Raw genomic sequence first — 26,200 nt, forward strand, 5'->3', positions numbered from 1 at the left:
CCTGCCTCCCACATTCAGCTCCAGCACGTGGCAAGGCATGTGGGTTGTGCTAGGACAGGCAGATGTGATGCTCCAAAATGAACTTCATGGGGCTGTTGTGGTTATGCTGCCACTAAGCATCTCGCTGTAGGTGGGCAAAGAGCAGGGGAAGAGGTTACTCATAGGGTCTAGCCCTTGCTGGCTCTTGCTGAAGCTCTGAGGTGAAGACTGATGGTGAAAGAGTTACTTCTGTTAAGATGGAAAGGAGAAATTTGATTTTTCCTCTTTCACTCCAGCAGCTCCACCCTTCCATACCTAAATCTTACTGACGTCAAGATATTGTTGCACATTGTTTTGGTTCCACATTGCTTCCAGCCCCTGTCAGAGACTTGCAGGTCTCCCTCCTGATGTTTTCCTGTTTTACTTCATAACCAGCTTGGCTTTCAATCTGATGTCTCCTGGAACAGCTGCTCCTAACTTTGCTACCATCATTTACCATACAACCAGCATCTCTGACAAGCATCACTAAGAGACCTTCTGGTTCCAGAAACGTCTTCTAATTAAGCTCATGACAAGGAAAAGGAGAACTATTTCCCCTGGAGGTATTGCACCATGCTCAGAGCTCATACAAGTCCTGTTGCACTTCAAAGGCAAGAGGCACAGACACATCTGCTGCAATGCATGTCCTTAGGAACGCACCCTCCTCCCTGGCATGGGGAATCACAAAATCATGGAACCATGAAGGTTGGAAAAGGCTTCTAGGATCATCCAGTCCAGTCATCCACCTACCCCCAATATTGTCCACTGACCACATCCCTCAGTGCCACATCGCTGTGGTTCTGGAACACCTCTGGGGATCCCACCACCTCCATGGGCAGCCTGTGCCAACACACTACCACTCTTTCAGAGAAGAAGCTTTCCTAATATCCAAACTTAAAGGGAGTGCTCCTGGATGCTGGGAGAAGGCTTAGTAGCAGAGAAGAGCTTGCTGAAGAGCTGCTTGCAAATTTCTCTGATCTTTCCAGTCAGATGACCTGAGCATGGGATGAAGCCATCAGCTGGCCCTGCTGCAGGAAGGTGAGTGCCCCACAGCTAGCCAGGGCTCACATGCAAGAGGCAAAGCCTATCAGCATAGCTTGGAAAATGGCCTCCTCCTCTTGAAGGGAAGCAAACAGGTGCTTTAGTTAAGATCCCCAAGTCTTGCCATAGGCAAACCACGCACAGGGATCTCCTCACCTCCAGGCTGGGCACTGAGGTCATAGTGCTTTGAGAAGAGATGATCCAGTCCTTCCACAGGATGAAAGGACAAACTCTCCCCCAGGCACATGGGGTCTGATAGACCTCAAACAGACCGGTGTAGACACCCACACAAGTTTCTCAACCTACTTATTTGCCATGGTAGTAGGTTTGGAATAGCTCTTATCTTGGAGGTGACACTGTTCACCAGTGGGCACATTACTGATACTTCACGGACAAATTGAGAAGTAGAGGGTTACCATGGAAAGTGTTTTCACTAACAACGCAAACCACACACTCACCAGAGTTAGATGCAAAAACACAGCAGATGCCGTGTGCCTATTTAAGGGTAGTATTGCCCAACCAAAGGGGACTCTAACAAAGGCAATTCAAGTTCATGAGTTCTGCTTTCTTAGGAGCAGATAAAACAGCCTGTTGCTCTTAAGAGGAATTCAATTATGTTAGGTATGAAGAGGAAGCCCTTCATCTTTAGAGAGCTGCAGCAGCAAAACAAGCAATGCTGTGCATCTGCTTCTGGGTTGCCTTCAGCCACTTCACTGCATAGCAGGGAGCACATCCTCACCTAATGCTACATCAATATGCCATTTGCTGCTCGTTACAGAGCAGGTTCATCACATGTGAGCAGAGATGGTAATTTTTAATTCATCACATACCACATACCATTCCACTGCCTTACAGATCAAGCAGTAATCATGCTGCAAAGTGAGCACTTTGGAAGCAGATTTAAGGGCAGTGGGAGGAATCCCAGCATTACCCTCACAGTGCACAAAGCACACACGCCCAGCTGTTGGGATGTGGCACCCACAGCAGGGAGGGACACCTGCAATTCCTGGTGCTTTGCTGGGGATGATGCACATCAGCTGTAATGCTGTAGCACCCAGAGCCCAGGCCAGGGACGAGGGCAGAGGGGGAAAAAATGCTGCAGAGCAAGACTTTAATGCTGCTTTGATTAAAGAACAGGGCTCTGGGCTGGGTGATGGCTCATCCAGCCACACCTCCAGCACTCTGTAATTGTATTTGTGCAAGTGTCAGCAGTGTGATGGGCAGCGTGCTGAGTGCTCTGACGCTCCATCCCAGCAGTGTATTGTGGAGCTGGGGCACAGCATAGGAAAGGAGCACAATATTCCCTCCTCTGCCAAGGATTTCCAATGAGCTCACGGGACATGGCAGCTCCCCGGGGGAATGCAGAGAGCAAGGCCAGTGCCTCTAGAAGTGTGGACGGCACGGCCCCATTCCTCCTTGCAGCCAAACAAGCCACCAGAGCAAAGGAAAGCTCCACTCCAGCACTTGGCTCCAAGCTTTGTTCAAAGGGTATTTTCAAAAGAGCCTACAATTTAAACTGCCATTAAAAAAAAAAAAAAAATCAAACTGCAGCCAAAGCTGGAGCTCCGGGGGCAAAGCCTTGCTGCCTGTTTGTGTTTTGCTAGCGCTGTCCTCTCACAAATACTGGCTGAACATTTAATTTTGCCTCTTCCCCTCGCTCCCACAGCCTCAGATAGGAAGAGGAGAGTGGGCAGCCTGGAGACAATTCCAGGAACATGTTGTTCTCCCCCTCCTCGTCCTGCCAGCAGCCACTGCATGCTGGAAAAAAATCCAACAGGAGAGGTTAGGTACAAAGCTTCTGAAATGCCCCCTTAGATGCACTCAGCAGCCAGCTCAACGCTGGCAGAATCATTTCCACCCTAAAACAGGGTGGCTTAAATCCCTGAAGTGGGAGAGCCCAAGCACAGAAGAATCCCACCCAGAGAAAGCAACCTCACAGGAGAGGGACTGGGGCAGGCTGAAAGCAAAGAAGGGTCATTTCCCTCTCCACCGGCCCTCTTAAAACTGAAAACAGGATGAGAGAATCCTGGACTGAGTTGGGTGCTGGTGTTTGCTGGTGACAGGGTTAGAAGCCTTTGCAGAAGCAGCCACGATTTCCTGGAGTCTTCTAGAATCTTCTCAGCATGGCCAAGAGGAATTTCCCTTGCCCTGCAAGCCCTCAGATGAGTCTTGCTGGGTGAAGGCCCACACATGGTTTCAGTGGGATTTCTGTCCCACTTTGGGCCTGTATTTCGGAACAACCTTGTTTTTAACCACCTGGGAAGTCTTGTAGGACATCCCTGTCCCAACCATCTGAGATCTTCCTGCAGCCACACTTGGGAAGGCCGTCCTCAAGTCACACAGTCCTCCTTAAGCCTCAGGAACAGCAACTACATGGAGGGGATTGGAGGGGTAAGGCTTTTCGACTCACCGAGAGGAGATTTTTTTTTATACGGAGAAGCTGGTGGCCTACAAATTGAAGTGATAGAAAGTGCTGAAGCAGAAACACAAGCAAGAGGTTAAAAAGGCTTTCTTAAAGGGCTGTATTGCAGGTTATGGGGAATGATGGGACTGAATGGTGGGCGACAGCCACTGTCCCTCCCCTGGGCGCTGCTTACATAAGTGATGTTCAAGAAATGCATGGAGGTAGTACTTAGGGAGATGGTTAGTGGGCAGTGCTGTGGTTGGTCTGGATGCTCTCTGTAGTCTTTTTCAACCTTAATGATTCTATGATTCTAGGTAACATGGTGAGAATGGTTTTTAGGAGGAGGTCCAGCCCTGGGGATCGCATGAGCATCCACACTGAACTGCTAGCGCAACCAGAAGCATCAAGCGAGCACCAAGGGCCAGCCTGGCTCTTAGAGGTGTTCCCAAAATAACCCCATAGGCAGCAGAGAGCACATTTAAGAGTCCTGCCTGGCCACGTGTCTAAAATTCTCCCAAAATAGGTCCTGCTTCCCCTTTGAAAAACACTGCGGTTCCCGATGCCTCACAGGAACTCTGCTTCTGCTCAGAGAAGCCACAAAATAAGCGAGCAGCCCAGAAACTGATCTACGAGCACATCTGGAGTCGCCGAGATCAGCTTTACGGAGAAGGAAAAATAAAGATTTTAAACAGCACGTGTCAAATCCAGGGACCTTTATTTCTCTGGAATGGAAAGAATTTGCCAGCCTGGCCGAAAAATTGCAGGCGGCGATTGTACATTCTTTCAAATAAAAAAAGAACACACACACGAGTTTGGCTCCATAAATTTCTGTCATAAGAAACAACTTTGAATTGTACACCAAGCTTTTTACAAAGCAGCCACGTTAAGATGGTTTACTGTGCTCTATCACATTCTCGGCCATTTATACAGAATACACCATACCAAATGCTACATCAGCTTAAGACATTGTCAAAAATTAGTATTAAAAAGGTACAAAGGCATGTTGGTTTTCATTTGGGTTTTTATTAAGACATGGAAGTTTTCTTGGTTTGTTTTCCTACGGAAGTCACTAAAAAAATATAATAACTTAATTCATAAGGACAAGATTGGTTAAAAATCCAGCCTTGCTTGCTTGGCAGCCTTCTGAGCTCGTACCTCTGTTGCTTCCATGAGTCTAACAGCATCGCAGGCTGCAGATGTGTCCTGCAAGGTCTCAGCCTGCACTCCAGATCTGGCCATGCTCTCAGTTACTGTTCAGAGTATTCACCGAGGCCAGGAAATATTCCCTGCCCAAAGCTAAAAGCGACCTTCAGCCAAACAGGGGGTTTCAATCTGGGCCAATTTCACATGGATTTAGCCCTTTGTCTTTTGCTTCTTTGTACATCCTTTGGAAGTCTTTAAATCGAGGGGCACAGCCTAACCTGGCTTCCCCAAAGTGCATGCGTCCTGTGAAGAGAAAGTCTCCATCTCCTGGTCTCACCCCACACTCCAGCAGGGTCTTTATTTGTCCTCGCCAGTTCCCACTCTCCCCCGTGAGTTGAAAGACTTTGCTCTTCTGCCTGTACAGTTTGTTGATGCCGACGTGAATCACGGATTCTTGCTCTTCTGCCTCGTTCGTTACATCTTGAATGGAGCCTCTGATCACTGGGAACACAAAAAGGATGTGAGGAAAGGTTTCTCCAAACCCCCATTGGAATAATGGGGTCCAAACTCATCCCCCAGTAACCAGGCAGCTCAAAGGTGAGTGATCTCACTACAGCAGCCCTGGGTTTGGTTCCTTGCTATTTCTAGAGTTGAGTTTGTGTTAGTAACCTCCAGCACACATTTGTGTTTGTTATAAGTCATGTTTGCAACCTATCTGGGAAAGGCACCCACATATTAAATTCAAACACAAAAATAACTGTATCAGAAAAACAGTACAGAATGCAACAAAGATTTATAACAGCAAGTTACATGCTTAGAGCTCTGACAATGTACTTTCTGTTCTGCAGCCATCACAGATACCAGCTAGTACTGATACCAGCTAGTACTGATTTCCTCTTTTAAAAGGGAAGCAGAGAATTATTGAAACTTTTGGTCTTTTGTCAGCAGCCCATTTTAGAGCAGCAAGTAGAGGTACCCAGAAGGTCTTCAAACTTCTGCTTCCACCATGCTCTGCCCACCCTGGGGAAGTAGGTGAGCATTTTGAGGTCATCCTCACGTGCACCCCACCCCTTTGGATTTACAGCACTTATCACAAGTGGGGTTTGCCAAATTTGAGTGGGTGTTTGTCACTTTTCATGGAGGTTTGGTGACGGATGCCATGATCAAGAGGGACAACAAAGGTGGAGGGAAACAATAACTCACCAAAATCACTAGTGCAGACGGCCAAGAGGACCTCTGTGTCACTGCATGGTCGGCATGGAGCTGGAGAGAAAGGGGCAGAGTTAGCACAGGACCACAGGATTGGAAATAAATAGCTGGTTTGAAATGAACCAAAATCTGCTTGGGGGGAGCAAGGGATCTTTGTCAGATCCAAAGATCTGACAGGCATCAACAACGCTGAGAGAAATGCAGGCCAACCCCACCCCCAAGAGATTTTTGTAATTAAGTAGGAATATGGATCTCTTTAACACTCCTGCTGGGATGTGTTATCCAGCAAACACCCCACACACTCGCTGCTCTTATGCAAAATGTGTTTTGATACCGGGTGCATTTGCAGAGAGATCTGCTGCGAATTCAAAGCTCTTGAAAGCGCTTTGAAGATCATGTGCCTTTTAAAGGCTGATGGCAAAGCTTCTTTCTTACAATTTCTATCAAGTGTTGTTGGGCTATTTCACAAGCCATTTAGTCTATCACCACATCAAAGTTCCAGGAGGTTACAGAGTGGGGGAGGCAAAGAAGGGAGAGAAAAACCAGCGCATGTGTTTGAGGGCGTCAAGGCAAAGCGGAAACTTGAGCCTGTATCTGGTAGAGCTCAAGCAGTACAAAGACCATTTCCTGTACTGCTGGAAACATTTGGATATCTGCACTAATCTAATCAATGCAAGAATGTGGCTCCTCTTTGTACTCAGCCAGCTATTTCTGAGGAGAAGGTGCTGTAGTTGCAGTACAGATGTTTCCATAATGCCCCACTGAGTTCAGGAATTTGCTTACTATCAGGGTCTGCCCTGCCTAGGGATGCTAATTAAGTCTTTCCACTGGAGGCTCAGGGATCCGAGCCCACTCGAAGTCGTTCTGAAGGCCAGAAAAATGAACACCCATTGAGCTGCTCTGCCCTGATCCACACAGGTGGGAAGCTGCAGGAGAGCAGCTGCAGACGGGGCAAAGCACTGAAACTACATCAAACCAAACCCAAAGCTGAAGCTTCACCTCTCCTACACACCTCCCCAAAAAATGTGAGCTTGAACCTCGACATCTGAAAGCACTTGGCTGCCGGATCCTCCAGCTGTCACACCCTTCCTCTCAGTGCTGTCGGCCTGCTGGAGGAGTTCATCCATTGCACAAAGTACCTCGAAACTCTCCTAAGCAGCGCTCAGCCATCAGCCTTCCCCAGCACGCAGCACAAGGCGATCTGTGGCGTAAGACAGGGCAAAGCTCGGATTCTTTCCAAGGTCCCGGAAAGGCGGTGATCCAGAAAGAAGGATTATTGAATCCAATCCACCAGATTTACTCCAGTCAGATGATTAATACACAGTGTAACATGCTGTTTAATAGGATTAAAGAGAATAGAAAGCGCACATTTCTGTGCGGAGATATTTGAAGGAATTATTCAGAAAGGTTAAGAAGCTCTAAAAGAAGAGGCTAGGAATAGGCAAAATAGTTTTGTTAAAGCATCTGGATCATCTGAGTATTTCTATTGATTAGAACCTGGATGCCTTCGGGCCTTTTAGAAACAATCCAGCCCTCGCTGGCCTTCTTTCCCCCACGCTCCCACATACCACTGCATCTCTTTTTCAAAAAACTTTGGAAACTGTTTAATATCATGAGAAATACAAAGGCAGCCAAAGCCTGGACACAACTGGAACACTACAATAATGTCAGTCTAAAACTATGCTAACTTTTAGACTCAAGAGACTTTGATTAGTGGCTAAACCAAACATCCAAGTTGCATCTGACAGAAAACCCTAAATCACATCACGTCCCACAGTGGCACCCAACAAACCCATCCCACCCCATTCCCCAGCCTCCCTCTGCCCACATCAGGTCCTGGCTTACATCCCCCAAACGGAGGTGACCTGAAAAGCTCTGGGAATCCTACAGCATTTTGACACGAACAGAAGTTCTAAAAACGTAACTGATGGACATCCACAAAAAACACAGCTGGATTTTTAATGCCAGATTTCAGATATTTTGCTCTGCAAAGATCTAATAACGAAAAGGCATCCTGGGCTTCTCTGAGTGAAAACAGTCTTCTTTAGACCAGACATCTCTGTAGTTTGTCCAAGCCAGAAAATCGAAAAAAACCGAATGACTAAGCCATTTTTGTTCTCCAAATGAGTGCAATGCAAGCAACTGCATTAAAGATGAAAAAGAAAATAAGTGGTTCCATCAATTTAAATAGTCTGACACTGTAATATGTCAAATGAGCAAGTGTACGCATATACGTGGAACAAAATCATTTTAATTGCAGACTCAAGGCAAAATCCTGCATCCTTTTTAAATGCAGAAGGAAATTAAAAGCGCTCAGTATTGCTCACACTAGATCATTACTTACAGCCTGCTTCAGATCCATGCTGACTCACAGCAGCTTGGTGGCATGCAAGCTCATTTAACAACCATTTACCACCACCCATCGCTGCAATACCAGACAGATGAAGAACAGAAATCCTCTTCTGTGGAACAGCTCCCACATCTGCATTCACAGAGTATCAAATACATCCTGCAAGTGGCAAAAACTGGCTATCCAAGCACAGATGGAAAGTGAGTTGTGAAGGATTATTGCCGAGGTAAATGGACCATTAAAAAGCAAATAACATGCACTAGCTACAACTAAAGCTTCATTCCTGTGCAGTCCCATAAATAAAATCTTAAGAAGGAGACAGTGCTTATGCTTTCTTTTGGATTACAGCCATGAAAGAATCCACGTGTTTATGCCACAGCTTTGTCATTTGGAGTGCCCTTCAGCACCAATCTGCCCTGGGCAGCAGGTGTTTTCCTCTATCAGTAGGTCAGAACCATGCGTACACTTCCAGGCTGAAAGAGGAAGCACCCTTACTTGTATCAAAACTGAAGGGGAAAAAAAAAAAAGAAAAGGGAAAACCAACATTTCACACATGCACAGCAGGTGAAGATGTTCATTTTCCGAGCAAAGGGCCCAGTTGCCAAACAAGAGGCTGTGTTTCCCCAGTGCCCGACTCCCTGGGGACAGCTCGAGGTCTGCCCAGGTTCTCATGTCCCAAAGCACAGCTCCGAAATTACAGCAACACCACCACCGTCAGCTGCACTAATTCCTTGAGACTCAATAAGCCAAAGAGCCTCGATTCACACAGCAGCAGGGGAAGTAGGAAAAAAAAAAGAAAAAAAAAAAAAAGAGAGAAAAGCAACGTTTTATTGAAGCCCTCTAAAGCCCAGATGCCTATAACTCAACCGCACCGCTTGTGGCATAAAGCCTGCATTGTGCACGTCGGCTGCCGACTCTCCTGGGAATGCCTTTGATGGATTTTGACAGTATCCTGACCTGAAGTAACCTGAGGCAGCCCTCTCCCTCCACCCCGCGGCCCGGTGCCTCCAAAGGCCTCTCTATTCACCTCCCCGCAGAGGGAGATGTAATTACATCATTCCTCACGAGCCAGCAGTCATGTCCCAGCTGCTTTGAGCGATTTGCCCTCTGAACCTGATGTTACCGAGGAGGACGCAGCGATGCTAACAATAGACTGCACTTGTTGGCCAACAGCTTTGTTGAGCACGCTGCTGATCTGCTCTACAGGGAGGCTGAAACGCTCCGAATGGGGCAGACGTGGCCCAAAGGAGGGCATAGAACTCCAGGTGGTCCCCAGCGAGGCCAGTGCCAAAGAGCTGAGATGGCTGAAGACAGCCGCTTCCTACCCTGGGGATGGATTTCGGGGCACCTTTAGTGCTGCAGTTTAGCTTGGGTCTCCTCACCGCTTCAAGGGCTGTGGGTAAGTGGTGGCCTTTCCAAGGGCACACATCCCTTTTGGTTTGGGGCACCAATAAATCTCTTCTATCCTTTGGAAGAGGGAGGTGAGGGTTATTCAAAGGGACATCACTGTGGTTTAGGACAACAGTTCCCTGCAGGACCCATCCGTTGTGACCCATGATGCAGACATCATAGAAATCACACAGATAGGTCTGATCTTCCCTTGAAACATTTGTTTCAGCAGCCACACAAGGGCCTGACCAACCTCAGCTTACCCAAAACCGGCTTCCAATGAGGAAGAGGAGTTCTCAGCCTGTCCTACATTTCCTTAACATGCCATCAAGAAGAATGGATGAACCTCTCTGCAGGTCCTCACACCCCATCCCAGAGCTCTATTTCCTCACCTCCATCAACCCTTCCCCATCCACCCCACGGCTCCAGCTGGGCTCTGCTGAACATCATCATCGCTCTGACAGCAGACACAGGAAGAGAGACAACCTTCAAGCAGAAGTGAAAATATTGACTGCAAAGTAATTGCAGAAAACCACCTTACTGAGGAATACCCTTCGGTTTCATTCAGCTCGTACACGCGTGCGGTGTGGTGGAGGTGTGGAGGAGGGAGGCACACAGCTGCTTCATCAGCACTTCAGTTTCTCGTGCCATGCATTCGTATTTCTGAATGACTCTTTGAAGAGCAATCAGACATCCCAGAAGCTCCTGAGGAGGCCCAAGTAGGGCTGAAGCACTTTGTTAGCCCTAGGTTTGAATCAGTTGATTAAAACAGGCATCCCTTCCTCTTGTTGGTAAGCTTAGCAGAAGGCATTCAAAGCGGTTTGGGGGTTTTGTTGCAGTCCAGGCTGCTTTAAACCAAGCCAGCCAGCATTGCAGCACCTCAGCCTCCGAGATGAAAGCTGCCAGCCCGACATCAGCACTGGTTCAGGCTGAACAAAAAGTACCCACCCACACCCTTCAAACTCTTGCTGGCAGCTCTGTAATTGCAGCCATACTGGAAAGGGCATCATAGGATGAGTGTCCTTCCTGGAAACGCAGAGCGCTGGCTTCCGGGAGCAGATGGTAAAAATAGAAATGTGGTTTCTCCAGTGATGCTGCATTTCTCAGTCCTATTTCTGAGCCCTCAGCAGAAATGACTATGGCTCAACCAACTCCTGCATGCAGCCTGGGCGCAAGGGCTTAAGGGCAAAACATCATATGAGCACAAAAAAAAAAGAAAGAAAAGATCTTGCCCGGATCCTACTTCCACTAATTAAAAAGCTGAATAAATTCTTTTAATTCTTACTTTTCAAGTTTGCCTAGGCTTTTTGAAAGGACAGCTTTCCTGTCACAAAATTTATTTGGCAACCGCTGGTTCACCCAGCCCTGACTAATCATCTTCCTAAGTGTACCTCCAGCTTTCCTACCCCCTCACAAAGCTCTTCCAGAGAAAGCCAGAATAACTTTCATCCTCCAAACAACCCCCACAGTGAAACACCACTCCAAGCTACATCAACACATCTGCATGTCAATGCCTCTTCTTAAATATAAAATGGAGCTCAAACCAGCAGAGCTACATCCAGCACACCTGTGCTTAACACAATACCTGCAGCCACACACAAGGGGAAAACGCGGCCGGATGACACCGAGCAGCTGGGCTGGAAGTCACGGACACCCAGTCACAACACACAGAGGAGCTCTCTCATCACTCTTTTGTTTTACAAGGCTTTCCTGTTCTTCGCATGGGATAGGATTACATGCTTTTCTGCAAGCACTGCACTTTTCCTAGCGTGTCAGTAGGAAAATGCCAAGCTGGGGAGCAAACCCAACATTTGGGCTTGTGCTGATCCCAGCCCCTCGGCTCTATGGCCATCATATGGGGTGAGGAAGGATTGTGCTCCTTAAACCAAAAGGTTGATGCTATGAATAATGCACAGAACCAGTTCAGTGCTTTCCTGAAGGCAGAAAGAACCATCTCCATTATTAACCATATCTGTTTTAAGTTAATCTGAGCTCTGTGCTAAGCGAAAAAACCTCAAGTGTCTCCCTCCCTCTACCACCACAATTCAGCCAATATTTGGCACAGAACAAGATGGTGATTCAACAGCTGATCCAAAGCAATGATGCTGCAGTGGAGAGCCACCTCTAATTTCTGTGTCTGAAGCAGGGATCTTGGTTACTTTATATCTTCAGAAGAAAATCTCCTCCTCCAGCCCCTTGCTTTACCTCATTTCCAACATTAGGTTCAATGTGCACATACGTACAGGTTTCCAGAAGTAACTTGGAAAATAGAAACCACTGGCCAAGAACTATTTAAACCTGCAAATAAGTTTAATGAAATGCAGACTTTCACATGCTGTGGCACGGACCGTGCCAAGAGAATTGAGTTAATACCACATCCTTCCTGCACAGAATAAAAAAAGCACACTGTAAACCTCACCAGTAGAGATGTGATGACCTTCACATTCTGAGAAATGTCAAGACAAGAGCCCATAAACCAGAAATTTATCTTTTCACAGAAATGTCTTCCAAGAAGGTATTAAAGTCCTAAGTACCAACGAAGACTATTTATGTAAACAGTTTGAGGGAGAGATTTGGTACCAGGCAAGCTGCATTTGCAACAGCTTTCAAAATGAAACTTGGCTCAGCATCTCTGGAGCATGTAAGGGTTCTCTGGGGTTGCACTGCAGAGTCAATGCTTTTCTGCTATTCCAAGATGCAGCACCCATTCTGACAAATGAGCTGAAAGGTCAGCTAGAAACACAAACAGCCATTTGTTGAAAGGGGAAAAAAAAAAAAAAGGAAAGAAACAAAAGAAACTGCACAGCAGATTTTATTCAAGCATCACCAGACGCTATTAAACTCCACCTCCCAGCACAAGTGGCTCCAACCCAGGAGAAATCCCAAGAAGTGTCATAACTTCACAATGCTTCTTGCTGCCCCATCTCCTCTGGGCTGCCTACTGCGTGTCCCCAACACCTTCTCCCATCTCTGTTGCCCCTCCTGCCACATGCAACCATTGCTCAGCCTCCATTGCTGCCTTCTGGTCTCTCCCCACTTGTTCCCAGTGTGGAGCTGGGCTGCAGGCTTGGTGCTGATGGAGAAAAACTCATGGCAGAGCCTCACTGGGACAACATTAGTGCAGCAGTAGCGAGGTCAGCACCTAGCTGAGCTCCTGCACTTACCCCTTGCATCACCAGTCCTACAAAACCCCTCAGTTACAGTCAAGCCCGCAGTGTATCACATCCAAATAGCTGTACTGAGTAAACCACATCTTTGGTTTAATTCCCCCTGTTCAAATTGCACCAGCAAATAGAGCCCAGCAAACAAGAAGCAATTACACTCTCACGTGCTCCTGTGTGAGCAGCCTCAGTAACCACCTGCCATTTCTTTGCTTTCTCTCTCTCTCCCTGCAATTAAATAGAAAAGCAGACAGCAAGTGACTGCTGGGAACTTCTGCTGTATGCCCACAAGACACCAACATAAAGCCATTAAAAAATAAAATCAATTTGTTTGTCCCCGAGAGGATTCCTTTCTCCTTCCTCGAACCCCTGCTGCTCCACCAAGGACCAGGAATGGGAAGCTCTGGGCAGGCACAAGGATGGGGCTGAGATGCTGTGGGTCAGAGATCCCCCGAGGGTTGCAGGACCTGGGTTCTGGGTTCTGCTCCTGCCCCACAGCTGCAGCACTGCACTTCCATGCGGCCCTGGCACCCCCCAGCAGCACAAGACAGAGCAAATATTTCTCCTGACTGAAAAACAACAAAGATTTATGGCTTGGCTCATCATCCCCTCCTGAAATTCACTGCGAAAATATTTTTTTCTTCTAAAGAAAATGCCGTTCCAGAGCCTTGTAAAAGCACGCGCTCATCAGATTGAGGAAAACAAAGTTAGAAGGGAAGTTCTGATGTCTTGTTTGGTTTGGTCTGTGACAGACAGCTAACAAAACACTCCGTTCAGACAGCGTGCAAGGGCAGGAGATGAGAAGTTACACGGCGTTGTCTCCCATTTCCCTGCCAGAGCACTGCAGTCAGCACCCATGGGCTGAGCTGTGCCAGCAGCACAATGCAGCCCTCTCCCCATCCCCGCCTCTCCTGGCCATTAATGCCTCCTATGGGGAGCAGGATAGAATTAAGTAACGAGTGGCTGGTTAAAGTTAAACCCTGAGACGGGGTAATGGCAGATCAAAGATTAAGTGATTCTTTAAAAAAAAAGCACTTTTGCATTCACATCCACACCGGCCTTCTGCCTGTTTCTAGAAAGCGGATTCTTTCTGGTACACAGGAGAGCTCTGAAGGAACACAGTGAGCGTCGTTTTAAACCCAGGTTTACTGGGTCAGCACATTCTCATAGCGGGCTCAGCCCCACGCAGGGAGGTGATGGATGTGATACCACTGCTCTGTGAGCCCCACAAAAACTTACTTCAGGTTCTATATTTATAACAGGAAAAGCTTTAAGATATATGCATTCTTTTTCTTTTTTTTTCCCCTCTTTTCTTGTCATCCTCAGATCACTGACCTATCCTACACAGAATTTTTCCTTTTCTTTGCCTTCCATTTCTCACTTCCACTTAGACCTTGACTACATTGGTGTAAATCTCCTGACAGCCCCACTGGGGCAGAGCTCCATTCTGCACACATAGACGATCCTGGGGATGGGTTAAAGCACTGGAAAACCCAGCCAGGCTCCCCATGCATATTTAACAAGTCACAGCTTTGGGCCCAGGGCGGCTTCCAGGTACCCACGTAACATTACAGTGGGTAATGCAGTGAATGCTTTCTGGCTTCTACAACAGATTACAGCTAAAGAGATTTTCCACCCTGCAAATCGAGCCCCCAGCGCAGGCAAATTCTGACCTAAGTTTCTTACTCCTCCAGGAAGGTGGAGGGACAGGAGGAGGAATGCAGCTCCCCCATCCCCTCTATAACTACAGCCTCAGGAATTAGCAAGCTAAACACTTTCGCCGAGCAAGCACAGAGCATTATTAAAGACTGCCAAGCAACTCGGCTGGATTGCAGACCTGGTGGTGGGGACCATCTCCTGCAATACATAAAGGTCAGCGCAAAGCAGAGCCCCAGCTGCCCGCACAATTCACCTGACTGCTTATTGGTTTTGACTGCCCACTGAGTTGGGAAATAAGCTAACGGCATTCGTGGCCAGTCTAGCAAAAATAAGCTATTTTCTTACAGCCTGTCCCCTGCAGCTGTGTATTTATCATTGCTGCTCCATTGTCACCTCGTCTGCCCACTGCAGAACCAGCTCCTGCCCTGGCAACATCAAAGGGCAAGCGGGGCCACAGGAGACTGCTGTCAAACCCATTTGCTTGGGGAAGGAGAGATTAAATTAGGGCATCCCTCCCGTTTGATTTTATTGGTGGTTGAAGACTTCTCAGTTCAACAGTTTCGCCTTATTGAGGCCCACTGACTCCTGAAAGCATCAGCCCTGCTCAGCGTAAGAGGGTTTGAGTGGAGCACATGTGCTGCCCGTGGATCAGAACTGTGCTTCAAAATCATTTCACCCAGGAAGAAACCCAAAAAGCTTTGCTCTTAAGCTCTTAATCATAGCCCAGATACCAATAAGCGTTCTTAATTTCCAGTCTGTTTTCTCAGGCCAGTGAATTAATAGCTTACAGGAAATAGCTGAATACTGTCCTTCATTAGTTAACTGGATTTATCCAGTTCTGCTTTTGTTTTTCAGATACCCATTTCAGCACAGGACCTCCTATCTATTAATATTCTCAGCCAGGTACCCAGCATTAATAAGGAAAACATATCAAACAGTTACTAGAACCTGCTCTAAGTGGGGAGATGCCATCAAGATAAAGGGCCATTTTTGTTAAAGTTTGACTTCTTTACTACACAAAAGTGGGTGGGTAATGAAAGTGCTTTCAATTTACCTCCTGAGCCCTAACAATCAAATTATAGATAACCCCACGAGCGCATAATGGGAAAGGCAAATTATGCTTGTGTAAAGATGGATCCAGAGCTTGGATGCCATATTCCTGAAATACTGAACTCAGGGAGGAAATAAAGGTCCTTTGGTCCTCCAGCGCTTGGCCAAACGTACAGAGCCCTGTTTCAGGTCGGTAGAGGAGCAGCTGAAGAACAGGAAAAGCAAATGACTCTCAAGAGACCTTCGCCCTTTCCATAGGAATTTGATCCCCGCAGACCCAGACCAGGCAGTTTGGGTGGATCACCGTTCTCAGAACACTGCTGGGAGCTGAACAACACTCCTGGCAAAAACTCCATCTACCTGCCAGTATCACAGCCGCGGAGTATTTCAACCCAGCAGAAGAGATGAGAATCGACAGAACTCAACAACCTAAACGAGTTCTGCAGCTTCTCGATGGCCTTGAGCCAAAATGTCGCTCTGCCTCAGTTCCTCCGTTGGGCTCCAGAGCCACTGAAAGCACTGGCTGAAGTCAATGGCCCATCTGCACCCATCTGCACGGGTGCGAATTACATTGGGGGGTCCAACCCAAAACCTAATCTGAAAAGGAAACCATTTCAACCACCCATGGCCTTGGGTATCAGGGAGAACACGGCCATCAGGATGCCCGAATGGTGAAGCTGACCCTTCCATGGGACTGCTAATTCCCAGTGACGTGAAATGCATTTTTTCGCTGGTCACCACCGGACTAAAAACCATCCTGTGCCAGATTTCAGAAATCTGGATTAAAGCATATCAGTGTACAATACGTATTTCCCCCAATTAGGGAAACCTTTAGAGAATGTGGTAAGGCAAACTCAGAGCCAAGCTCCCCAAATTTGGAAAATCGTAGCAATTTGCTGTGTCTTTCAACCTTCCCAAGAAAAGGGAAAGGCTTATTCAGAACCTGTGTGTGTTTTCTGCTGAATTATTTGCAAGGCTCTGATTAAGTGGGAAAGAATGGCTGCAAACTAATAAAACTTGAGGTTTTCTAATTAAACCACAGGCACCCTGCCAAGCATCGCTGATTTGTTGATGCGCCCTGCAATGTCAGGACTCTGAGGACACAACAGGTCATTAAAGTATTAAACAGATGACTTACACTCTTTAATCAGAGCCGGGATGCCAAGTTAGGAAGAGAGAGTAAACTCAAGGGCAGAGTACAATAATTATCACCAGGAAACAAACACACCGTTGAGGGAAAGTCGAGAGAAATTGTGAGTGATTGCTGGAATAGCTATTGCACAAGGAAAGGGCTGGATCACCAAGCCCCACACCTGGGTCTTTTATGACCAAAGCACAAGCACCAAAGCTTCAGGCACCCAACCATGAAGAGACCACTGCTGACTGCAGCAGACTTCCTCCCCAAACAGACTGATCGGCAAAGAGCATTTATTTGGAGTTTTCACACTAAAAGCAGAAGCAGCTACAGAAGAAAGAAGGTCCACAGGCTGCAAGGGGTCCCGAATGCATTGCTCCATAGAAGCCTCGCAAGCTATTTGGCAGTTTCCCCAGACATATAGATATTTATAGGAGAATAAAAGTGCTCATCTGACTGAGTAGTGGAAAGAGTCATGTATGGCATTTCCATCGTGTTTTCACCCCCCATCACCCCTCCCTAGCAATAGAATCCAAAAACAAGCAGAAGAAATCATTTAAAATACAATAGAGGTCCCTCGTTTGCCTTGAAGGCTCTGCTGATGAACTATTAAAACACTTCTTCTGTCCAAACAGGACACTTGGAGTGTGAAGCAGATAAGCCTCCCGCATTGTTTTATAACAGTGCTGAGAAGTCAACCAGTGTCTGTCAGAGCTGAAAACAGCAGTCCTAGAAAAAGCAGTTTAATGTGCCTATCAGAGAGGAAGGCTGTAGTCAGATTCAGCCCTCAGTCTGACTGCTGAAAGTCTCTGAAGAAAAATACCCAAGATTTTACGTGGAGTGAAGAGCACTGAATTCTGAGAACAGTGCGGTTTGTTCTGGGATGGCGAGCACACGCAACTGTACAAAGCTCAGAAGAAATCATATCCACGTGCAAATTAAGGGAGGGGATGAGCACTCTTTCTCTTGTACTATTTTTATGCACATGCAAAAACAATTTCAACTTTTCTTTGGGAAAAAAAAATCATATCTTGACTTTTCTTGGTAAAGTGTGACTTGCTTCTTGCTGGCCTGCCTGCATCTGCGTCCTCACAAAGAAAGGAGCACTGACTCTGGGAACATTCTCCAAATAACTGATCAAACAATGTCTTTAATGTCTTCTGCGATGGAATTTTACTACATAGCTAGCATTCTGCACAGCATATTCATCTTTGAAGAAATGATCTTACAGGGAAAGCAGCTCTGCAGTTGGTGCCAGACCTCTTTGCAGCTCTTGTAAAGTGCAGAAGTGGTGAAGTCTCCTTGCAACGCACAGCCCTCAATACTGCCCTGCGAGTTGCACACAGAGCAGGAGCAAAGAAAGCAGTTTAAATATGTGAATATTTGCGTTTTTTTGTTTTCATGGCAAACACGCCATCTGTCAGCTATCAGGGTTACTGCATTAGCCCTCAGCCCGCTGCTATCTGGCTGTTAGGAACTGTTTTCAGCATCGGAAGAAGATCTGTGGAAAAGATCTGAGCAGCCAACATCTGCATGGCAGCAGAGCAACAAGAATGCACGAATGCACTAACCCAGGGTCCTCTTGTGGAAGAGAATGGGACTCAAGCTGTTCAGTCATCTACCCAGAACAGGATGGGAGACACACGGCCTGGAAATACAGCAACAGCCTCATCAACCACACCGCTGTGTATCAAGTGGCATCTCAGCCACAGCACAAGGCATTGTGCTGCCCACCCTCAGCAGCCTACGCTCTGCTCCTTGGGCTGACTTTTGGGACACACTGTCCTCCATCTGCTGCTGCTCAGGTTGCACTGGGCTTCTCCCCTTCCAGGAATCAGGGATAAAACCTAGAGGCAATTCTGCATGGAAGAGAATCAGACACCACCTAGCTGAAAAGAATTCCCCTTCCCCATCATCCTCCACCAATTATTCTTCTTCTCAAACTGCCTACTTGATTAGCACAATTAGGTTACACCTACAGCTTTTGTTCTCAAGTGCAATCACAGAATGGCTCAGGTTGGAGAGGACATCCATGTCCATCTGCCATGTGCTGGTTGCCAACCACCAGATCCCATCCAACCTGGCCTTGAATGTCTCTGGGGTATCGGACTTTTAAGGCTCATAAATTCTTTCGTGCATTCCCCCTTCCTACAAACTTTTGTTGGTATAAAACTCCTCCCTGCAGAACCTGATTTGCAGAGTGGGTGAGAGAGAGGACAGCATTGGCACCGTGCACACAGCATCAGCCTGCTGGAGGCTGCACAGCAATGCTCCAGAGAGTGAACTAGAAGAGCTGAGGAAGGAGCACACCAGAGACGAAAAAAATAATTGGGTCAGCAAGGAGCAGTAGTTGTAGAGGAAAAAAAAAAAAAAAAAAAAAAGACAGAAAAGGAGTTCCTCCTCGTTTAAATGTTTGTTATTCAAAACATGCAGTGGGGTTTTAAAAACTGATTAAAAAAAGCGGTTAGCCAACTGCTGCAGCAAGGCTCGGAAGCCCAGTTCACACTGGAGTTCATTGCAGGGTAAAGCCAGTTCCTGTGATTCACCCCAGGCCTGTAAGGGGAGAACCGTTCACAATGTAGCCCTTAACAAATAATTTGGAGTTCAGCCTGTGCTACCAGCTTCCAAAAAACAACAACAAGGAATTAAAAATATATATATATCTATTCTTCCGCAATAGCCCATTTATAAAACATGCCCTTAAAAGCACATGAAATTCAGAGCCAACCACTTTCCCACTCACTCTCTCTACCATCTGTTCTGCATCCAATACAATACGTGAAAACACGACCGATATCCCAGAACTCACCAGAAACTGTGTGCAAATCAGATGCAATCCCCCTGCTCATCAATTCGTACTGGAAGCCTGTAATCTTCCTGCTAATGTCCTGCTGGGGGGTGGCCTCGACAAACAGCCCCCCCTGCTCATAGCCAAAGCAGTACACCTTGCTGGGGCTGCGCTCTCCATCTCGGACCAAGAGTTTCAATTCTCCAGTTTTTTCCAAATAAATATTTGCTCCTGCAGAGTCCTTGAAGGGCTTTATGCAAACAGTCAAATGTTTGTAGGAGGCGGGTGAAGTGTTGGGTCGCAGGTTGACTATGAGAGCTCCCGTGGGATACATCCACTCTATGGAGCCCTCGGAACAGCGGAGGTAGACCTGTTCAACATCCTTCTTGTGAGACTCGTGAGTTAAGCCACTGAGGGAGGAAAGAAAGAGAAAGTTAGACAAATGACAGAGCTAGTAAAGCAAATGTCATAACCTCAAACCTTCAAAGAGCCACATCAACAAGCACAGGAAATCTACTGTAGGGCTGAGTGTTAGCCCAGCCAGCTCGGCAGCTGCCAGAAGCATTCATCTTAATATTAAAGGACAATTTTCAAATCGTCTTCCAAAAGAAAAAGTCAAACCACTAATAATCGACTTCAACATTAAGTAGGATATAAGCACATGATCAAACACAGCTAAATTACTACAGCCTCGACTGCTGCCCATCAGCTGAGCTGTGGCAAATGACTGGGCGCACACCAGTGAAACACGTACACTGCAGCTCCCTTCCCGGTGGCTCACACCAGCACAGTCTCCAGCCTCACAGATCTGACCCCACCTTTCTATGAGTACTTTGTTCCTCTTCCAAGTCTGTATTCCCAATGGATCTGAAACTGGGAGGGAAGCCAAGCTCGCCCCGCGAGCTGGAGCAAAGGGATGCTCTGGTGCTGCTGATACTCCCACCCCAGTCTCCAAAATAGGAGGTGGGGAAAAAAGACCTCCCCCCACTCCTCATTCATAGCTAGGAAGCACAGAAGTAAGCTCCCCTACTTCCCTCAACATGAGGTTAAACCTTTCACTGCTTAACTCCAAAAGCTCTGAGCTATGGGTGCTCAAAGGGGCCAGTTAGTGCTGCTGGGACAGTGGGACATCACCACTCCTTGCCCAGCACCGGGGCAAGAAAACAAACACCCCAGCAGTCATTTTGAGGGCAGTAATCACAGAGACGGGACCGGAGCACCACAGGGATCCCAGGCCTGCGGGATGCCCAGGCTGAAGGGAAACCTGTAGTAAATCCTACAGCCTGCTTGCCCATGGCCTGAAGCAGGAATGGCTCTGAGCAGCTCTTGCTGCACGTCGCTGCTACTGGGCCAACCCTGCACACGTTCTTTACCCAGACTTCAAGCACTAATATTTACCAGTACTTAAAGAGGGGCTCTGGTACTTGAAGGCCTAAAGGAAAGCTGGCGAGGGCTCTGTATTAGGGAGTGTGCTGATAGGAAAAGAGGAACAGCTTTCAACAAAAAGAGGTGAATTTAGATGAGATTTTGAGATGATATTCTTCACTCAGAGGGCAGCGAGGCCCCGGCGCTGCTGTGCACATGGAGCTGTGGTGCCCAAGCCTGGAGGTACCACAGGATATGGATGGGCCCCAGGCAGCCCGAGCTGGGGGACAAGCAGCCCATGGCAGGAGTGGGGCTGGGGGCCTTAGGGTCCGCTCCAACCCAGCTCCCAAATATAAGCATCTTTCATTCTGCGCCCATAAAGCACCACCCACAATGAGGCCCTGAATGCAGCTCCCCGATCTGCTGCTCAGCACTTTGGAGAAACTCCTGTTTACCAGATTAACCAAGAAAGGAAAATACGTAAAAAGGATGAAACAACTAGTCTAAGGGTACACAGGAAATCTGTGGCAAAGACAGAATGTGTTTTAAAATAGTGCAAGTAATGACATCAATCTCTGGTTTCTCAACAGAAACCTCCGAATTGACAGCTCTTCACCCCAAAGATACATTCACGTGCTGAACGGGGTTAAAATTCAAGCATTTAGAAAGTAACAAGAAACTGTTTGTAAAATGGGGGGGAAGGATGGAAGGGGGGGGTGAAAAACACACATGCAAACCAACATATGGTTTGCATTTACTGTTGATGTGACTCATTATTGTGAGTGTCAGTGTGACCCACTTGATAGAGGTTACACGAGGAAGCTCAGGACAAAAAGTCATATTTAATAATAATATGCCTGCAAACATGTGCTTCTGAATGATCTTGAAAGCCACATCAAGAACACAGAGCAGGAGAATCGAGGGACCAGTTTTTGACCTCTGGTCTCTTGCCCTCCAATTTCGGTAGTGCTTGACACATTCAGGAAACTTAACTTTCAGTGGGACATTTCAAGTTGACTGTAAATCCACATCTGGTCCACAAAAATCAGCTTTCACCACAGCACGAGCGTGATGCCACTCAACAGAAAACACAGAAGTCTGTTTTCTTGCAAGCAGTGAATAAGTAAAACTAAATAGTGTGAAGTTTATTCCACTGCAAAAAAAAACAAAAAAAAAAAAAACAAAACAGAAGAGCCCTCATGCATCATTTGTTCCTTCTTGGGACATCAAAACAAGCTACATAGGATCTGTAGGCCTTATACTGGCAAGTTCCACTCCTAAACCTCAGTGTTTAAACAGAGGGAAGGTGCATGGGGCAAAACTCTGAACTCATGCACTGAAACTGCTGCTGCAAGTGATCCTACCAGCACTGAGGCACTGAATTTCTGCCAGAGGAAAAAAAAAGCCTCAACATTCAAACAATCATGCTGCTCAAACAAAATAAAACAAAACAGGGCGGACTCTGAAATTATCTTCTGAAAGCCAATTATATCCCACAGGCAAGAGTGATGCCATTGGACAGACACATCAAGCACAAGTACCTGTACACATTAAGCCCTGTAATAAAGGGTGACTCAGAAGTTAAGCAGATTTCAAAATACACGCCAGTGTTACTTAACAGCAACCACCATCATCCAGTCAGACCTGTCACTTTGCTTGCAGTCAAAATGACATGTCACCACATCAAGCCTGTTTAATGCCACGCTTAGCTCTCGCTGGCCACTTATACCCTGAAATAAAGGTCCATACCATACAATAAAACAGGTCTATCTTTTCTATTTCCCCCCCCCCCCCCCCCCCGAGTTCATCATGTTTTTGTTGCTTTTAAATTCACAGCAGGCAGATATGGGAGCAGACTCACGGTTACAGTGACGGATGAGCCATCCATCATCTCCTTCAGATCTCTGCAGTTTATTGGGACTTCCATCTGCAACAATCACTGCTTCCTCATACCAATCCATGAGAACATCCTGAATCACTGCACTGGTCTCCTCACTCCCTTTCTGGTTTCAGCCCTGCCCCGTGTCTGCCTTGAAAGATCTATGGTGCAGTAAGCAATTATGCTGCAATATGCAACAGGTGCCATTCAGAAGAAAAAAGCGATGACAGGACTGGCACTATCTACTTCTATTTCAGATGCTCTGAAGAGTTACTCAAAGTACCAACATCCTCTCAGCACCCTTCAGTGAACGCAGAGAACTTCAGATCCTAATTTAGGGGATAATTAGATAATTAAGGATGACAACATCAAGACTTCCCTGATGCAGAGGGTAAGACCAATGGGTGTAATCTGCCACATCACAGCTGAATTCTCACTCTTCCAGACTGCATCAATAAGGTCAGAGCAGCATATTCTCAGCATGTCAGTGGGGTGGTTTTGCCCAAAACATTGTGAAGTCACTGCAGCAAGAAAACCTGAAGCTACAGCAAGAGTAATAACCAGGCACACACCACAGCAAAGTTTCTGCTTGCTTTCTGGACAGTGCTCTCCTGGAAGCTCTGTACTAAGCTCTTTATTAGGATGCTGCTGTGGCCTACTGAGTGTACTTAAATTGCAGGTGTCACACTGTGCATTGCATCACATTCCCCTGGAAGCATGAGGGATATGCATAGGAATCCTAGCACAGCTCCTCACAGTACTCAGGGATATGGGCTGGTCGCTTCACAAACTGGTGGGGAAAAAAATCATACCAAATATTTTCATCATTTCTAATATAGATGTATATAAAGGTGAGAAAAAGCCTTCAGGTTTACTGTAGAAGATCACTAGGCTCTCAGTCTGCCCACACAAGCCAACCTAGAACTTCTCAGCAAGAAGAAAGACTCAATTTTGGCATCCAAGTTCATAGGCTTTTCAAAGTTATGGCCAAAATATAACACAAACCACCCAATGACTTCAAAACACTACATTCCACAATAGAAAATCCTTTCTGACCTACGTAGCTATTAAGTATCCACACTGAAATACTTAATTAGAGAGTACTTATTGGCACATCAGAGTACCTTCATCCTTCCTAACTGCTAGTCCTTTAGGACAAATCAGGTGCCAGTTAACACCTTAGGACCAGCAGCATTTCTGGTGACACCTGCATGCTACCAGTGAGGCCAGAGACAGCCAGGCCTGCTCCATCCCCTCCCCATGGGCTCTGTGGGGACAGCTGCCCACCCAGAAGATGCACACAGCTGGAATGCTTAGGGATGAAAACAGGTACAGCTTTCAGAGCAGGGAGGCCGGAAAAGGAAAATAATGCAATCATTATTTGCCAGAGGACTCATAGGTTTGGCCCATATCGAACGGACTCGCCTTCAAGTGGCTTCACAGGGATTCACGACACATCAGTTGTCAGGAGTCCAAAAAAGTTTAGAAAAGAAGTAAATAGCGGCATCAGCCTCCAGACAGCCACAGATAGGAAGTTGTTACGCTGCGAGTCAGCCCAGCTGTTTCCCCACTTTGAATTCTCCCTACTCCAAAATACCTTCCTGACACGAGCTGGCCCAACTTTTATTTTACAGAAATTCAGATCTCAGCAGAGCAGCGAGCCAACATTTCTGACTCCCCAAGCAATTCTCTTCAAGCCGACACAAAGCCAGATCCAGCAGTGCTCGCCTTTTAGCAGAGGAGCTTTTTAAAACCATGAACAGACCCAACCGCACACGCTGAACTTATTACGAGCAATTAAAGGAGAGATAATTCGGGAGATAAACGTTTGAGAACCGACGTCGTTCCTTATTCAGGGCAATTAGAACAGATCGGAGCGGGCTGCGGCAGCCCAGCGCTCTCGGGACGGAGCGGGCAGCTTCCAGGACCCGCCGGGACGGCGCTACTGCGGGGCCGGGAGCGGCGGCGGTGCGGGGCGGTGAGCAGCGCGCTGAGCGGCGGAGCAGCCCGCAGGTGCAGCGCATCCCGAGGAACCGCGCATCTCAGCGCCGATCGCATCCCTGGGGAAAGCGGGACAGCCCCGGGAAGACGGTCGAGGGGATAAATCTCTCCTCGGGAACGTGGCACCGCCCTCCTCCTCCTCCTCATCGTCCTCAGCCCACGGCGCCGCTGGGCAGAAGGGAGCCTGCCCCGGTCGCTCCAGCCCTGCCCTGTCCCGGCCGTTCCAGTGCTGCCTCGCAGGGACGGGAAAGCGGAGCAGAGCGGAGCGGAGCAGAGCCGCCCCGCTCCCGCTCCCGCCTCATGCCGCCCCCTCCCCGCACCCGGCCGGGCATCCCTCTTTCGCCCTTTTGTTATCGCCCCCGGTTTCTCCCCGAGATGAGGGGACGCGGGGCAGCCCCTGCTTTCTCCCCCTGGCCTCACCTCCCCTTCCAGTTGCACAGGTCGCTGGAGTACTGCGCCTCGGCGCCGCCGCCCAGCAGCAGCCGCAGCCCCAGGAGCAGCGGCAGGAGCCCGGCGGTCGGGGCGCTCCGCATGGTCCCCCCGCCGCGACCCCCGGCCCAGGGCCGAACGCTGCGCGGGAGCGGTGCGGAGCGATGCGCGCAGCCCCCGTGGGCTCGCCTACATGGCGGGCAGCGCAGGGCGGAGCGGAACGGAGCGGTTACCCCATGCCCGACTCCGCGCTGCGCCGCTTCGGCTCGGCTCTGAAGTTTGCGGCAGCTCGGCTGCGGGCTCCCAGCTGAGGGGCGGGAGCGGGCCGGCCTCCCCGAGGAGCCTGAGCTCCTCCTTCCCCCGCTGCCTCCCTCCCTCCTTCTTCGGCGGGGCCGGCACTTGCAGCTCGAGCAAAACGCGGCGCCGGATCGGGAGCTGCCGCTGCGCCTCGGGTACGTTACGGCGCAGCACAGGTGCCCGGCACTGCCCCGCGCCCGGCCGCCCCTCCTCGTGAGCTCCGGCCTCGGCTGACCCCGCAGGACCCGCTGGCAGAGGGGCTTCGCTCCCTCCCTCCGTGACATTCCCCGGGTGCCAGGAGTGCATCCCGCACCTCGGCCCCCAGCAACTCTCCAGCTTTCCTCGAGGATGTGAGCTGATCGCTTTGCTGGAACCTTCTTGTGTTGCCACTTAACAGGAAGCACTTAGGAGTCGATCTTATTTGTGAACTCTCCTTAATGACCGCTCTGGATACCACCGTGTCTTGTTTAATGCCCCTGTTTAATCCACAGTTGACTTGGGATACTTAAATCCCCTCCTGCAGGACACCAGCAGCATAGAAATGCTTTCCAAGGTGGGAGAGCCCCAAAGCCACAAAACGGGGCGGGGGGGGGGGGGGGGGGTGGACAACTGAATGTGGGGAAGTGTGGGGAAGATCCCGCAGCACACAGACAGCACTCAGCCCTGAGTGCTCTTTTCAAGGGGAGCGAGGTTGATATAATACAATCCTACAGCCACAGATAGAAGAGGGGTTAACGCACTTCCAGATCACTGCGTTTCTCAGTGTCCCGTTGTTCTTTCAAGTGTCTGTCACTGCTCAGGGCAGGGCACTGTGGGGCTTTTTCTGGGTGAGAGTTCACGGAGGAGCATTAAACACATACAGCAGGCTCACAGTTTGGTGTT

General features: G+C 48.2%; 1 protein-coding gene across 1 annotated transcript; it reads right to left on the bottom strand.

Annotated features, from left to right (window-relative positions):
• Positions 1 to 4,173: 4,173 nt before the first annotated feature.
• Positions 4,174 to 25,336, bottom strand: METRNL (meteorin like, glial cell differentiation regulator). The gene is made up of 4 exons (XM_048965440.1): positions 25,013 to 25,336; positions 19,369 to 19,757; positions 5,810 to 5,869; positions 4,174 to 5,107 (listed from the first exon to the last, which is right to left on the bottom strand). Exons 1-4 carry the CDS (start codon positions 25,123 to 25,125, stop codon positions 4,791 to 4,793), a joined length of 879 nt encoding a protein of 292 aa, XP_048821397.1. The 5' UTR covers positions 25,126 to 25,336; the 3' UTR covers positions 4,174 to 4,790.
• Between the last annotated feature and the right edge of the window lie 864 nt (positions 25,337 to 26,200).

Source organism: Lagopus muta, chromosome 18 (genome assembly GCF_023343835.1).
Source record: "Lagopus muta isolate bLagMut1 chromosome 18, bLagMut1 primary, whole genome shotgun sequence".
Classification (NCBI taxonomy): Eukaryota; Metazoa; Chordata; class Aves; order Galliformes; family Phasianidae; genus Lagopus; species Lagopus muta.

Excerpts from the sequence above, each read along its gene's own strand:
- METRNL (XM_048965440.1), bottom strand. The coding sequence starts at position 25,125 with ATGCGGAGCGCCCCGACCGCCGGGCTCCTGCCGCTGCTCCTGGGGCTG. Across the intron at positions 5,870-19,368 it reads TGATTTGCACACAGTTTCTG|CTCCATGCCGACCATGCAGT; the intron begins GTGAGTTCTGGG and ends CTTTCTCTCCAG. Across the intron at positions 5,108-5,809 it reads CGTCTGCACTAGTGATTTTG|TGATCAGAGGCTCCATTCAA; the intron begins GTGAGTTATTGT and ends TTGTGTTCCCAG.